Source organism: Tachypleus tridentatus, chromosome 8, assembly GCF_004210375.1.
Source record: "Tachypleus tridentatus isolate NWPU-2018 chromosome 8, ASM421037v1, whole genome shotgun sequence".
Lineage (NCBI taxonomy): Eukaryota > Metazoa > Arthropoda > Merostomata > Xiphosura > Limulidae > Tachypleus > Tachypleus tridentatus.
Genome location: NC_134832.1, coordinates 18,603,142 through 18,620,531, shown reverse-complemented (window position 1 = coordinate 18,620,531; position 17,390 = coordinate 18,603,142). Strand labels below are relative to the sequence as shown.

General features: G+C 28.9%; 1 protein-coding gene across 1 annotated transcript; it reads right to left on the bottom strand.

Moving 5' to 3' along the window:
* Positions 1 to 6,518: 6,518 nt before the first annotated feature.
* On the bottom strand, positions 6,519 to 17,350 carry Ccdc58 (Coiled-coil domain-containing 58). Its single transcript, XM_076517812.1, has 5 exons — positions 17,194 to 17,350; positions 14,015 to 14,137; positions 9,598 to 9,744; positions 7,687 to 7,746; positions 6,519 to 6,845 (listed from the first exon to the last, which is right to left on the bottom strand). The coding sequence occupies exons 1-5, from the start codon at positions 17,239 to 17,241 to the stop codon at positions 6,792 to 6,794; spliced, it is 432 nt and encodes a 143-aa protein (XP_076373927.1). The 5' UTR covers positions 17,242 to 17,350; the 3' UTR covers positions 6,519 to 6,791.
* Between the last annotated feature and the right edge of the window lie 40 nt (positions 17,351 to 17,390).

Sequence of the window (17,390 nt, the reverse complement as noted above, 5' to 3'; positions counted from 1 at the left end):
AGCTGCTTAATGTATTTAAATCAATGTATGGCCTAGTTAACCCTGTCATGGCAAGCATATAGGTCAAAGGCCATTTCATTACATTTATTGACTGACATTAAGTATTTTATTCTACTGCTATTTTATGAATGTGTGCCAATACGTTTGATATCAAATTGTAGATAATTAAAACGTTGGTATTATGTATAAATTAATTTCTTAATTTAAAAAGTAAATATTGAAATAACACAAATATTGATTTTTGTGTGTTGCATGATATGTTGAATGCAACATTGGTTCAAATAAGAGGTTTTGAATGTCAAAATACTTAGCGTATAATTTCATACAAATTATGAACTCAAATTACCAAGATTAACGAGCTAGAGTATAAAATAAGAGCCTCATAATCTTTTCTATGTGTTGAGATATTGCTTATGTACTGGATCAAACAGTGGCTCTGCTTATTTTTGGAAACAGCCCTTTACATACACTTACTTCAATATATTACATATGAATAATCAATTGAAAACACAATGTCCCCTGAGTTACTTTTTTGGGCATTTTAAATTTAAGTGCTAGGAAGACATCTCATTCTTTCAAACCAAGATTTCAACCAGGTAAATTTTGTCTTATTCTGCTCAAAATTTCTTTTTTTTAAGAACACAAAATACAGTTTTGTTACTAAGCTTGATAAATTATAGTGGAATATGATACTGACACAGTTATTTATGATTTTTTAAATATTTTAAATGTATGTGTATATATATATAAAACCTAAAATTATTTAGTTTTACATCCCATATTTTCCTGATATATTACACCAGGCATAAAATATTTCTAAAAACAAATGCTGGCCAAGTTAGGCTTATTTTGTGATGAAATAATACACAATACTATCCATTTCTTTCACTTTACTAATGTATTTAGGGACTGTTATGTAACTCAGCATTGTTTTAAACCTTAAAAGAAAAATGTTTTAATTCTCAATTTTTATTGCAGTAAAAAATAATTTCAGATATCATAAAAACATAGTAGAGTGATGCTTTAATGAGAAACTTTTAGTTGACTTTGTCACATCAACCAGTGTAAACCTACAACAGTGTCAGAGATGTTAAAAGCTTGTACGTGAATTAAAGCCCTTTTTACCTTAAGTCATTATGGCTTTTGAAATAACACTATATCTTGAACACTTATAGTTGAAGTTATAAAGTGAGAAATAAAATGATTTTCATTTCTTTTCTAATTCAAAACTAACCAATATTCATTATATCCAAACAAGACATTTAAAACAATTTCGAGATTAAAGATTGAGTAGATGATTAGAGAAACTCAAATTGTAAAGTTCTAAAATAGGCAAGAATTATTTTGCCATTCATGAACATTGAAATAGTATATTCATGATGATGATAGTAAGCTAAATTGTATGTTTTAATTTTTATGTATTGCTTGCTAAAGGGAGTTCTGAGATGGTTTAATGGTAATGTATGATGCTTAGAAATTACCTAAGTGTCTAGATTTTACATATATTGAGTTTTCCAGGGACACTAAGGAAAATTTAGTTATACAGAAACAAAAGAGTGATGAGTTGGCATATTACAGTGTTGTTATATTTATTACTGAATTAGTATATTAATCTATTACAAATTTATGAGATAATACAACAGGAAGTTGAAGAAGTAATTTTATTTGCAACTTGTGGCTATCACTCGGTAAACTTGAAAAACTTGTGGTAGGAGAAATAGCCTTTTTCATTAAGTAGATTGGGCTTTGTACCATTTTTACTGGGTAATTAAAAATACCTATTTAACAATACAAACCATTAAAAATTATTTTAAAAACAGTAACTGTGTATTTATTTCAATAATGAAGATAATATAAAGGAATTATGTTAACATGATTATCCACCTCTTCAAAATCCTGTAACTATCATGCCCTCTAGGTAGAAGTTAACATCTATACTGACATGAACTATTTTAAAGAATAGTTTTTGTTAATGAAGTTGTGAAAATTATAATTTTCTTTTGCTGAAGGCTGAGAACTTGGTACAAGTTTGGTCAAAATCTAACTACCAGTTTTGAGAAACTCTGTCCACAGTATCAGGGAAAACAAATGGACAGACAAGGGGAAACCAATATGTCTTGCTCTGCTTTATCAAGGGGCATTAAAAAATACAGTTGAGCTACTTGTGGTTATAGAATACTTAATATTAAAGAAATCTTTTCAGTTGTATGCAAACAGCAATTCAACAAAAGTTTAAAAAGCTAAACTAGTTTACAAGAAAAAAACAACTTTATAATTCAATAATAATAAAAAATTTAAATGATTAAAAGCCAACTGTAGAACTGCCATAAACAAACTCAAGAAACATTTATCTGCTAATAACCCTAAGCTCTACAGTTAAAAATATTCTGACATCACACACTGTTTATATGTATTGATAAATAAGAAATTAATATTAGTTGTCTTGTACAAATAAAATGTGATAAAATCAGATACACTCAGTATCAGTGATCAAGCAGGTATTAAAGATTTCTGAATGAATTGCAAAATGCAACTATGAAATAAAATGTGGGTTTCCTGCCAATCTACAAATTAAAAATTTTCTTCTTTGTGTTTGTTAACTTAAGGTATACTAAACTGTACATTCAAAACATTCAATTGAATTGAATAATTTTTTGTAACAACTGATGCCACAAACCAAGCTACATTTGATTTAAATCAGGCATATAAATAAAAAAATACATTTTCTATTCATACAGTTACAAGTTTATTAAAGCCATCAGTGACTTCCATTTAAAAACAAAGGGTAAGTTTAAAGAATTTGCTAGCAAGTTAAATAGTACAAGTCCATCAATTCAATGTATATATGGAAATGAACAAAATATCAGTTTAGTTTTTCTAATATACCTGCCAAAATTATAGTAGTTTAGTAACATCATTTCATGAAAAAAAACATTGTGATGTTGTCATGTTTCCACATTAAAAATAATTTTAAAAAAAAACTGAAAACCTTTTGCATCTTAAAAATATTTTTGAGAGAAAGCATCTTATATGACTGCTAAGGCTGTACATGAATAAAAATGAATGTTAGACTTGTATGGAGAAGAAACTCTGCTCAACATGGCCTATTTAAATTATTATTATTATTCTGCCAGCCTATAAATGACTTGGTATGTTGTAAAGTTATCCTTTTGTACAATACTAAAGGTGCAGCAAAGGCTGTAGGGGTATGTAATACAATTTGATAGCGTTAATATAACTTAACACTTGTGATGAAGTAGGAATTTCTATTTCCTCACTATCTTTTCCATTTTGTTCATCTTCTAAATCTCTCACACTGTTACCATCTTGCAATTCTATTATAGATTTTAAATCAATTTCATCAGTTTCTGTTAAAACATTCTTGTCAACGTTCACAGAATCATCTGCATCAGTCTTCTCAATCAGAGTTTGGACTTCACTAGAGTTGTCATAACAAACAACTTCTCCACAATCTCCGATATTATCAAGAATAAATCCACAGTTTTGAAAGCACTTTATTATGCATTTGATTGAATGACTTAAAAATGCAATTGCATTTAACACATCAGTTTTCATGGTCATTTCAGATACTCTCTTAAAGTCGTCCATGTCTGCAATAATATGCTGAAGCATCAATTTTCTATATTTCACTTTTATACACTGTATAATTCCATTATCTAGTGGCTGTAGAACTGATGTTGTACTTGGAGGTAGAAAGACTAAACAAACATCTGAAAGTTGAACTTTTGGGTGACAAGTTGCATTATCTAGGTAAAGTAGAATATTCCTATTTTCTTGTTTCATTCTTTTGTTTAATGTTATCAAAAATTCCTCAAATATAGCACTTATCCACACTTTATTATTTGCTTTCCATTCCACAGGAAGTTGATTCTTCCTTAAATTTTTGAAACAGCATGGATTTTCACTTTTACCTATTACCCATGGTAAATTTTCCTTAAATTTTAAAATTAGGGAAGATAGGAATTTTTTTTTGTGAGATTTATTTAAATAGTAGAATTGTTCACTTAAAAGAAAATATATTTCTGCAAATCATGAATCTAATTTAAATGCAAAAATAATGACAGCAGAAAAATGAGCAGAGTATATTTAACCAATACTTACAAAATGTCCAAGAATTGATTAATATTTGAACAAATTATCAATTAAATAAATTAATACTTAATCAAAAACATTTTTCTGCCTTATTCAGATTCTAATCCTACTTATTGACAAGATGAAGTAGGTGAAAGATATTTTTACGTCCACATTACTCAGGTTCTGCCATATAGAGGGCTTTTTATAAGAGAAATCTTAAGATAATGCTGCAAAATTTTGATATTTCCGGCTTGTACAGGTTTCCATCTTATGCAATTTCCAGCTTAGACAGGTTTTACTGTATCTAGTATTCCTTTATAAAGCTTAAATACAGGGTGAAACAGGAAATAAAACCCAATAATAGATGAACGTGTAAATATCCAGTGCTTTGTACACTATATAATCGGTGTCTTTAGGGAGTCAACCCCTATATTATATATGAAATGAAGAAGTAAGAAAATAAAAAAAATTAATCCACTCTTAAAGAAATTTCCATGACAATCTTGAGCTGAAGCTTAACATTTTACATCTTGAACTAATGCAACCAAATAGTCAACAGCTACAGTAAATCATCAGGAACTGTTAATAACTAACTATTAGCTGTATTAATTATCATTACAATGTATCAAGTTAGCTATTATTCTATATCAAGTAATCACTTGCCCATTGCTGACCATAATAAAAGCAAACAAGATATATAGAAAAAGAGGGAATATAAAATCCTGCAAATTATACTGTGGACAAAGTGCTATTTTGACTCCATCAAATGTAATCCCATGTAACAGCATAGAGCATTCAAACTACATTTTAAACAGGATTTTAGAAATGGATTGTTACTTATTAAATATGTAGCTGTTGAAAGATTTTTATTCCATCTTTAAGCTTAAGAATTAAAGAAAGAAAATGTTGGATAATACTAATGATAAACGACAAGACTAGAATTTGTAAATTAGAATGTGAATGCAGTAATATTTATATTTGTCAAACTGAAAGGAAATTAAAGTACAGATTACATGGACATAAAGGTATATAAGAAAAATTGAAAATTCTGCTACAGAAGATCATGCACAAACAACAGACATACGTGGTACAAAACAACAAATGGATATTACAGTTTTAATTATCTGAGATTTGTTGGATATAATAAAATTTAAAAAGGAAAAAAGTATTAAACTGAAATGAAAGACCATCGGGTTGATGTATATAGTGCAACATACTGTAAGTGTTAGCTAGTGATTGATGTACATAATTTTGAATTGTAGTATCTCATGACATGAAGAAAGAATAAATATTAAATTGTCTTGATGAAACTTTGTAGAATGGACGGCAACTGCCTGTTGTGAGACACAACAGGCAGTTGCTGTCCATTCTACAAAGTTTCATCATGAATACTCTGCCCAAACAATCTATCAAAGAATGTTTTGTAAGTAACTCTAAAGACAACACAGAAGGTGTTGAAACAAGTAATGAAGTTTTAAAATGTAAGCCACTGATGGATTTAATAAACGTTTAATTATGTATCTAGGAAAAGTTACATTTCATGTATTTATGTTATCATAAACATTACACATTTGCAGATCATTAATATTTTGTCTGACTGTTTCTCAGATTTTATACCTGTATATTTATAATACTCATCACAACAAAATATATGAAGATACTGCTCTTCATCACAATAGCTTTTGATAAGTTATTGCTAGAATCATACATATCCTGTAAACAAAACCAACTCAATGAAAACAAAAAAAGGTAAAATGTTTTCAGTTATGAAGAAAGCTATTACAATCTTTACACTACTGGTGCTGATGGTTGTATTATTAGGATTGATTGAAATGTATGTAAAACTAACTGTTTTAATATGTGTTTACTATCATAAAAATTTGTACTCTGAAGTCTGTTTGTACAAACTCTAGCAGTCAAGCCTATATATCAGTGGCAGAAATCCTGTACAATTCTTAAACTCTGAGAATTGGTTGTTGTTTTTTTTTCCCTTTCTTCTAAACACATATGGTTCAGTAGTATAGCAGTACCAATTCCAAACTGCCAAGCATGTGTTATAGGATTATCAAGGAGAATGAAAAACATCAGCTAATCCACCTTCAATGATCATATGAAAGTAAACAGAAACATTCTGACTTGCAGTTGACAGATACAACAATGGTGGTACAACAACTAAATACAATTAGGTAAAGCTTATATATATGTATAGCTTATGTTCAATACAAGTTGAAAATATTACTATGAAATAATTAGCTTGTCTTGCTTTTCTCTTCTAGTGTAGTATGTTCCAGTTATATTTACTCCTAACAATGTGAGGCTAATTTGAGAACAATTCTACCACCTCATGTATATTCACCAAAAACTCGTTGCATTGCTTTAAAGGCAGAGCTTCAATTTCAGTAGTCAAGAAAACTTCATACAAATGACTATAATACACATTTTATTCTAATATATTTAATTCAAACCTAGACACATCAAAATAACTAATTTCAGTTTAAAATTTGAAAATCTATATGAAAAAAAAAAATTTTTGAAAACAATTGGTCACAGCTTTGAAAAATGCTGTCTATTTATCCCCTTTAGTCATGTTTACAGTTCATACATTTCCACTACAAAAATGATAAACAGCACCAATGATATTATTTCAGAAAAGTGATTACTTCATGATGAAAAACTGTGATATTTCAACAACTTTGTCAAAGCTTCAAGTTGGAAGGTTTGAAATAATTCCTACATCGCTCATAAAATACCTAGAAATATTAAAACTTCTTTATATACCATAATGCAAGAAAGTTGCATGTATACATTTTAAAAATAATGCTTCTAATGCTCATTTATACTATACTTCAAAGTTGGTTCACTGTTTTATGACTTAAATTATTAAAAGAAATTAAAGTGCATTAATACAGTAATTATGAAGAATATGAAGAAGTCACTCTATTACATAGCATAAAATTATATTATTCCCAGTTTTTATTTCTAAACACACTTTTTTTGAGAAATAGTGAAAACTGGTATATCACATTTTACTTTGGTTAAGGTTGATTATATATGTGTATTACTGTTTGAAGTGCAACCTTTCTAATTGACATATTTTTTTTACAATTTCATAATATTTGTTTTTTTTATATAATGACAAATATTTTTCCTTTATATTTAACACACCATTTTTATTCCACTATATTATACAAATATATAACTTGTTTTAACTACCAAGTAATGAGTTTTTAATTTGGTAATTAAAAAAAAGGAATAATAATAATTTTGTTCTAAGTACTTTTTAGAATCTAGCTAGTCCAAATAGTAATGCTGGAATACAATATTTAATAACTTTGGATGCTTATAATTGTTTTTAATTGATCAAAACCAAAAACATACTATTACAGTGTGCCAGACAGGGAGTATATATTACTATATTAACTTCAAATTCTTGACAGCTTCTATTTAATATAACATTAAAAAAATAGCCCTTTACATTTTTTAAAAGTATATTTAATTTGTTAATGGGATACTTTTCAAATATACTACAAACATATTTTGAAATAAAATAATTCAGAGATTGTCCTCAAATAATTTCACACAAAAAAATACCTTTAAACTTCTGTCCTTCACTACCTCTTCCACATTGAGTTCATTCTGCATTAGTCGCAACTGAAACGAATATTAAATTTTGAGGAGAGATTATTTGCCATGGTCTATGAATGTGTTTCATTACCATGCATTGTGTATATAGAAAATTGGGAAATTATTTTAGTAAAACAAGTAGTGTAGAAGGCCAAACAGATGTTATGGTTATTTACATTACTGAAGTAACAAAAAGGGCAAATATCATTTTTGTAGTTGTCTATCAAGATGGTGCAAAAACAAAATTACACATTTTTGTAATCGTAAATTTGGCTTCTCTACTTTACTTAATTATTTTTACTGCAGCACCAAAGGGTACACATGACAGCTTTTTACAGGATTACATTCCATATTTAATTAAACTTTATTAATATATGTCAATAAACTTGGCATCAAACTGTAGTTAATCATTTAAATTTTTATAGTATCTCTGTTTTAATTTCTTAATTTGGTAAGGAAGTATCTGAATAAAGTCTTAGTCTTAATTTCTATTTCATGTGATGCCCTTATGCTCCAAATTGCCCATTTTATAATTTGTGTTTCTACCATTTTACAGGTTTTAGAGTGTCCAGTTAATCACAAACTCATAATATAGGTGTCACGAGGTATACAACCTTCAATCTTTGTTCTTGACATAAACACAAAAAACAAATTATGTCAAATCCACATGTCTCTCCTGTACCATTTAGTCTTGAAAAAAATGTCAATAATTCACATTCTCATTGCTATTGAATTATTTATAATTAATAGAAAGAACAGCCTTTTCTTCATAAGATTTTTTATATGAGCTATTTCACTGTGCTCCTTGTAAGAAGATACTTGATCTCAATTTCATTGTTTGCTATTATGCTATTCAGCTTTGAGTAGCTAATAGAATTTTTTAAATATGTTTACAATTTAGTTATAAAGCCAGTTAAATTATGATAGTTTTGGAGCATTCTGTTATAGTGGCTTATAAATTTTATGTGGTCTAAAGTGTGTATGTGTGTGTGTATATTTAGATATAACAACATCCTAGATGGTTAAAAGGCACTAAGTCCAGTTTTAACAAGAACAATTATTGTTTCTTGAAAATAATATTTTTTTTATTTACTGCTACAAAAGTAACTAAAACACAAACATCAAAACTTGCTAGGTTAGACAAAACTTAAATGAAAGAAAATTACACAAAAAACGTTTTTGTGATACTCAAGGCATCCATATGCACATAGTATATAATGACTGTAAGTTGATCATTTGTTTACACAAAGCTGATCCCCTGTGATAAATGGTTTTAGCACATTGACTAAGTAAAGCTGTAAAGCAATAATACTATATTAAATAAATGTGAATTAAATAAAGTTTTACTTAAGACATCCTTTGAGGTTCATTTAGAAAGTTCTACGGGTTATGCAAACTGAAAACGAATATTGTAAGATGAAAACAACTATTATGATTTTTACCATAAAAATTACCTTTCAATCAGATTGACTTAAAGGCATAAAAATTCCCAGACAAATCTTTTACACAAGTACTTTTTTTAAAATTCAGATTTTTTGTGTACATCAGAATTTTTATATTTACTAAAAGCTTATCATATTTGTGAAGATACACATAGTAAACTGACACTTATAGTAAATATTACTTCTCCAATACAGTGTTGGTCTAATGGATAAATGCTGTAAAATATGGTGATTTAAATATAGATGTAACTAGGTGTTAAAATGATTGAGGTAACCTATACTTCAACTGCTGATAAAACAAATATAAAAAAATAGCTCCAGATATGATAACACACATCAAGTATTACAATAAAAACAAGTACACTAAAAGAACAATAATGAATAGCATTAATTAATCATTGTTTCATATATAAAGTCAAAGCTTAATGCACCTTACCTTTGTTTGTTCTTTACGGAGTTGTTTTAGCAAACCTACATTATCTGCATCAGTTAAACGTTTTTCTTTTAAAATTCTAACATCTTCTGAGACATTTGCTATGCACTTCTTTAAGGCATGTTCTCTCTTTTCATGAGAATCTATTAGCTGAAAAGTGAAAGAAAATTTTTCTTAAGAAAAGCCTGCCATCTGATTATATTATAAAGACATAAGTTCTAAAACAGCAAAAGTTTAGACATTATCTGTTTAACAAAGATGAAAAGCTGTCAATTTGTCACACTGATATCTTGGCTGTTCCAGCATCAATCAACACACAAATCTGTTTTTCTTTTATCCTTCCAGCCATTTATAAAATTGAATCAGGTATACTCATGTCTTACACTTGGCAATGCTAGTGCACAAAATCATTATCATTGCATGAAATTCCCTATTATGTTTGCTTAGTTTTCAAAGAGACGTTTAGAAGCAACATCACCAAATTTTATCCAGTTAGAAACTTAAGCTATAACTATAATACTCTATGTTTTACCTACAGCACATTTCAATTTTTAAAATACCCAAATTAATGCATAATTCTTCATACTTAGTAGGTTAAAGTCAAAACATGAAGACAGTCCACATGGAAGATACCCAAAATTCCTAATAAAATTCACTACCTTTACCATCACAATTAACAGTTTGCAAGGTCATACAGCTACCCAAGTAGTAATATGTTTTGAAGAATTGGGTTTTCACATTTCAATCTGTAAGGAGTTATCAACTTAAAAATACACAAAAGTCAAAATGCTAATAAAAATACTTAAAAGAGATAATCAAATATACATAAAAATGTTTTTCTGAAATACTAGAAATAGGATAGTCATTCTGCATACATATAATGTTACTAGACCAGAAGTTGTAAAAAACATGTTCATAAAACACTTATTTAGATATAACTTTGAGAAAGAAAAAGTAATCAACTTGTATACAAATAAAAGCCTTAGTTATGACACTTATACAAAGACTTTAAGGACTGAAATAACAACCAGAGCAATTTTAACTGATCAGTTCCTGGTAATGAAAAGTTATCACTCACTAGATAGTAACACATCCAAACTGTAATAAAACTCTTGAAGGGAAATGTTAAATACATTAACTATCAGACTGAAAATTTTACGTAAGATGCAGTTTGAAATGTAATGTTTGATTTGAAACTCTTGGATAGCAGATGAAAAAATGTTCCCACACTGAAATATTTCACAGTTTCATTGTTTTAGTTCATTCCATATTGAATAAAGTTAAATAAAGACTGTATCTGCTATCAATGTAAAAAAACAAACTACATTTCAATATGTCTGATGACTACTTTTGGGATTTAAAATTTACACAAATACTTCCAAGCTCACTATGTACCTTGGAGTTGTACAACAACTTAAACCCAAAATAAACCAATACGAAGGAACACCTTTATACCTATATTAAATATAATAAAATAAATAATATAAAATTATATATTCAAACATATATCACTGCCCTCTACATTCCGACACTCAGTTACACAACCCCTTTCAAACATGTGGTCAGCTTCCGGTCAGTTACCTCTTTCTTTCTTTGTGAACCTGACGATGACCGAAGAAGTTCGAAACATTGTTCGCTCCTCTACGTAAAAATATTTTCTCAATCCAAACGAGCTGTTTTTACATATATATTTATTGAACTATTATTTTATGAATTTATGTCATTAAGTTTGGAATCAAATCGTAGATTATAATTCAACTTAGACTAAACATTTGTATTGTTGTATTATAATATGTAGTCATTCTAGCAATGAAAAAAAGCAGAAGTTATATTTATTTCCTAAATTTCTTAATGACAGTTTCAGGGTTGGTCAAGTGACAGACCAACAAGAGTGTAGAAAATAAAAAAATATAAAGTCTTACTGAAGACAAATGTTTGAAATGTATTTAGGAGGTTTTAGAGATTACACAAATAATATTTGAGAGTTTTTGGACAAAGAATAGTTTTCTTAATCATAACCTGAAATCACTTTGCACTCAGACTAGTAATGAAACAGACTCTTTTCACAAACACATTTTGGGTAAAAATATTTCATTAAAAATACCCAATTTTTTGTGTACAAGAAACTTGTAATCTCTCCTAAAAGTCTATCAAATATTGTGAAGATACACATGCTGTATCAAAACTTATAATTCAAATAATTTGACAAATTTATTTGTATTATACCAAGCCCATAGTGAAAGGGTTAATTGAACAGTTAGGTATCATCTGATACACATACAAAATATTATATATACAAAAACCTTTTATGCTCAATTTCATTATTCATACTGATAATGGAAATAGATTCTTAAACTTACAGACTTGTTTTTCATCAATTATACATTTACATACATTATAATTAAGTATTATAGAATCAAACAAATTATAACTATTGGTTTGTAAAACAGACTATTGATATAAGATGTTTAAATTTTCACAGATAAATACTAGAAGCTAAAGTTCTTTAATTGCATACATAATTTGAAATATTATTAATTTTTCCCTTTCAAGGATGGAGTTAATATAATCAGTGAGGAGACATATATATGATTCAGATGTATATTAAGATGACAAACTATTAAAAGTATTTGCAAATGCCTACACATAGAAGCTAAACTTCCAACATTGCTGCTCCTTTCCTATTTACTTTGTATGATTTTAACCATTTTTACATGAAGCTACAGGATTGGAAATAATCATGGAAATGTATTTGATGAGCGAACCCAAATATTTCTCTTAGCTTCAGCTTTTCTTGGGTAGTTGAAGCTTTTATTATCATGGAAATAATAAGGAAAAACAGTATAAACAATCAATACTATGGAAATGCCTTGACAATAATTTACATTATGATTGCATACCATCTGATCAATCAGGAAGTGTCACATAAGTTTAAAGTTTATAAATGTGGGTGTGTTTTCTTATAGCAAAGCCACATCGAGCTATCTGCTGAGCCCACCAAAGGGAATTGAACCACTGATTTTAGCGTTGTAAATCTGGAGACATACCACTGTATTAGCAGGGGGCTTTAAAGTTTATAAATATACAGGCAGTCATAATCTGCCCAGTAGTAATAGTGTAGATCCAACTGTGGCTCAGAATAGTGAAATACTATAAAACATGCACATGAAACTCAGAGTTTTGGATAATCAAGGATACTCCATGTAAAAATCTGCTGCAAGACTGAAGAGCATATATTAAACTGGCAATATTAATAATAGTAGTAGCTGAAGTAGAAACTTTCAAAAGGTGATGTTAAGTATCGTCAGGTATGTTCTTTATGAAAACAATATGATGCTGAAATGCAAAGATACCAACAACCTCAGTGAAAATACAGATGTAAATTTCACCTTAAAAGCAGGAAGATACACATCACCACAATACACTTTCAATGGATATGTAACTCTTCTTAAAGTTGTTATTGAGAATAGGTAACCAAACCAAAAGGTTAAAAATGGTAATCACACTACAAAGAATGACAGTTTGTTCAAAAGCAAAGAGCAAAATAGCATCAAATTCAATATACAACATCTATAGCAGAGCACAGTGAGGGATCAGTACAAGGTGATGTTGCTAAGCCTTTAAAAATTTTGCACATGGAAGATACCAGCACAGGCTGCATTTCATTCAATGTTTTCATTTACCTCCACATTACTGATTGCACTCTTACAGCTGAGAAGTACAAATTTATTCCAATTCATCAAGACATTCCCTCAAGAACATGACTCATGGTAATTTATCTTCTAGCAAAACAATAACACCAAGCATATTACAAATGAGGTGAAACAAAGTTTTGATGGTAAGAAAGTAATAAAACACTAACAAACATGGTGTAACCTGCAGAAAGTCTAAGAATGGACATTCTTGAAACTATATAAGTATATGTAAAAACTGAGAAGGAGAAAAAATGACCAATCAACATGGCTGAATTATGTGGAAGAATGAAGGACACTTTGAATAATATTACAGATCTTGCACTGATAAACAGTATGGCAGTATGAAAGCTAGGTTCAGTGCTCTGTGTAAAGCAAAGGGTTTACGTACAAAATATTATTGAACTAAGGCAAATTATTATTCTTCCACTAACATTAGTACATTACTAATTTTTGATTTCTTTATATGTTACCACTTGTGCACTTCCATAAATATCATAGTAGTTAATCTTTACATCTAAGACAGAGAATCAATGTCAACATAACAATAATTATTCAAAAATAACAGCAAAATACCTCAAAATTATGTTATATGCAAATAACTATAAACAATACATAACTAAGCACTTTCTCTTAGCAGAAGGCTAAAAGAAAAATAATCTTTTTAATATTGTTTCATCTTATTTAAAAAAATACAATCTTTTTTAAAGAAAATAAAACACACACACCTGTTCATATAGATCTTTGCAGTGATTAGATACTCCCTTTGCTGCAAATGAATCAGTAGGAATTGTTGTATTTAATGCATGTATAATATTATCATCAATTTTCCTCATCCTTTTCAAGGCATCCTGATTGAAAAAAGAAACAAGTCATGAGTATCAGAAATATCTGAAATGTGCCAGTTTTTAAAAAAGTCTACTGCACTTTCAACAGAAAGATAACTTGAGGGTCTAGCTTTATAGTAAAGATTTTCACAATTAAAATGTGTAAGATCACCTTTTCACCAATTTGTAGCATTCTTATTTAAAGCTTAATTACTTACTTAATGCACTTATCAACATAAACTTTGCATAAAATAAAGACTAAAAAATCTGTTAAATTATAAGCTTATTTGATTTGCCAACTATCACACTATTTAATATGCACAAATTTCTGTCTTTTATAATTAGTGTTTTAATACTATGTTTGCTTTCTTGTATTCCAAACAGACTATTAAGCTTATGTATGGAGTGAAAGAATATTTGAAATACCATTGCTACATTGTAACAGGCAGAGTGGAACATTGTACGCTTGCAACTAGATAGCTTCTGTTTAGTTTCAGTATAACATATTAACCCTATTTCTATGCATCGTAGGACAATGGCCATGTTATCACATTTGCTTACTCGCATTCAAAATTTCATTAACTACTATTTTATGAATTTATGTCATTAAGTTTAGTATGTATGTGGCCAGTTTATCAACACAAGAGCGAAAAATTACTATGCGACAGCATCTGCCAAAATGTGTGAAGCCTACAAAGCATATCTCAGCATGCCAAATTGTACAAATTTTAGACCTTTCAAGATTTAAATATCTTTTAATTTATTTACTTTTTAAAATTTCCAATAGTATAGAATACCACATAAAATATTTTGCATGAACCTCTTACACATTAGTTGTGGATGATATAAATTTATTCTTCATAATAATTTTATTTTTAGAAAAGAGAGCCATGAAGTCTGCTATTTTAAGAATTTGGCATGAACCCACTGACCACTCAAGCAATTGCTACTTCTGCATGGTGGACCCTTTCAAATGTGGGGCTGGCAAGAATGCATCTGCTATCATGAGTCCTTTGCCGTAATGATAATCCTCTTTTCATAAATATTTCACACCAGTCATGACTAGTCTTAAGAAAAATACCACTACTTCCTACACATTATTTTACTTTCAACATTAAGATTTCTCTCATTACAGACAGTCCTTTATTTCTCAGCTCTCTGAAATACATTAAAATGGCAGCATCAATTTCAGAATGTCCTCCTTTTATTGGGCCAGAAAATGACTTTGTACTTTTCTTGGAAAAAAACTATTTGGTTTTTGTACCACGCCAACAACTGCCTCACTCACTGTATACTTTTTACCAGCTGCACAATTCCCAATATGTTCGGCACACAAAATAACTTTTCTTTTAAATTCAGCATCATACATAAAATGCTTTTCCACAGGTAAAAAATGTAATAAAAATACATTAAAATACCACCTGAACAACGGGAAAGTCAGACAAAATCTGGGGATGGCAATATCCAACTACACCACTAAAGGCACTGACAAACAATTTGATGTTTTATATGTATATTTTAAGTATTTTTAAGCCAAGTTCTTTTCAAAATATAGTCCAATCTATTTGTTAATGTAGGATGTTTTTTTGAAAATCTTTGTTGTTTGAGAAAAATAATGTTTTTGTGGCTTTCAAAGAATAAAAATTAATATCTCAATTTAAGATGCACCCTAATTTTCAGTTTGGACATCTGTACTCTGCAGTTATCTGTCCTTTATCTGTTTTTAAAACTTTTCGTTACATATCATTAAGTCCATAAAGTTTCTCTGTTTTTGATCTCTCTTGCTTTTTGAACAAACTGTATCAGCATCCATGTCCCAAACATATGAAGCATTTTTTTCAAAAAAATTCTCTGGCTCAGGAATCCAGTCTACATACTTGTTGGTGAAAAACAATAAGAATATATTATTTGAAAGATCAGTAATCTCACAGTCATCAAACAAAACCATATTTCAACTTCTGAATGTCAAATTCTTATTCTGCTTACCTTTAATATAGCTAGAAATCAACATTACATGGCATCTGTTTCATAATGCCTTCTATCAAATATATATTTTGATTATGTGGTTTATATAGTTATGGACTTTGACATTTATTAAAGTTATGTATCAGCTGTTTAGTACATACTAAAATGTATAACGTTTTATGTGTGCAATTTTCGATTTTGTGATAGTTAGTATTGAATTGTGAGCTGGTTGTGTTTGAAATGAAGAACTGAATAGTGAAGTGGAAGCATGAGATATACAATGGTTTTAAATATATTGATCAGGATGGAGAACTGTTGGTTTTGGGCTGTGCTGTGACAATTTATTTGATAAGAATACCAGTCTCACTCTGCAACTTTAAATTCTAAGCAAAACAGTTTTCCTACTGTTTCAACCTTTCATTATAGGTTGGGTGGAATCCATCCAACCCCTACCACCAAAAGTATTCATGAAAGTAATTATACTGTGATTTATGGTAATGTACGTATATTTTACAACATTTTGCAAGTTATTTATATATTTACAAGGCTTTCATACACAAAATATCAGGTTTTTTAATTAAGTATTAAGAAATTTCAATTAAGGATTTTCTTCCCAAATATTCTATCCAACATGCAAAGCAATTTTTACTTTAAGATTAAAAATAATTTTATGCTTCAAAAAGCTTTCTAATTTCACTATATGAAATATTTATATCCTTCAGATAATTAAATGTTTTTAAGAAAAAACATTGCATATTTTATCTATTATTTTCATTATCAAATTGAAATCTGTGCATTTGATAGATTTTACCGATTCTGTAACCACCATAAGAAATTAGGAAATAAATACAATTGAAGTTCCTTCACCACCCCACACCTGAATTATTAACGTACTCAAACAGTATTACTAGTTAAAATGTATCACGAGTATTACCAGTCAGTACTGTCCAGTTCCACTACTAGTCTTAAGGTTTAAAAACCCTAAGTCGTACAAAACATTTATATTTAGTTTAGCTAATTAGTATATATTCGGCAAAGCGTTATGTTTAATCCGTCTGACCCAATATTTTCTACATTATAAATAGTAAATAAACATGTATTCTAGAAAGATGTACCTGAAATTCAAGAAAGTCTTCGCATGACGGTTCCATGGAAGTCGCCATATTTCTATGCTGCTTGATAAGCGAGTCATTAAATATATCTTCCTTTTATTATAATTTTTCCTGAGAATAATATTGCCATAAAAATATTTTTATTTTAAAAAGTGCTACCATCGATATACTGATAGAAACATTATAGTTCAATAATAAAT

Bases quoted from the DNA above. Each gene is read 5' to 3' on its own strand.
- Ccdc58 (XM_076517812.1), bottom strand. From the start codon at position 17,241: ATGGCGACTTCCATGGAACCGTCATGCGAAGACTTTCTTGAATTTCAG. The intron at 9,745-14,014 runs GTGTGTGTGTTT...TTCACTTTTCAG, and splicing joins GCAAAGATCTATATGAACAG to CTAATAGATTCTCATGAAAA. The intron at 7,747-9,597 runs GTAAGGTGCATT...TATTCGTTTCAG, and splicing joins TCCGTAAAGAACAAACAAAG to TTGCGACTAATGCAGAATGA.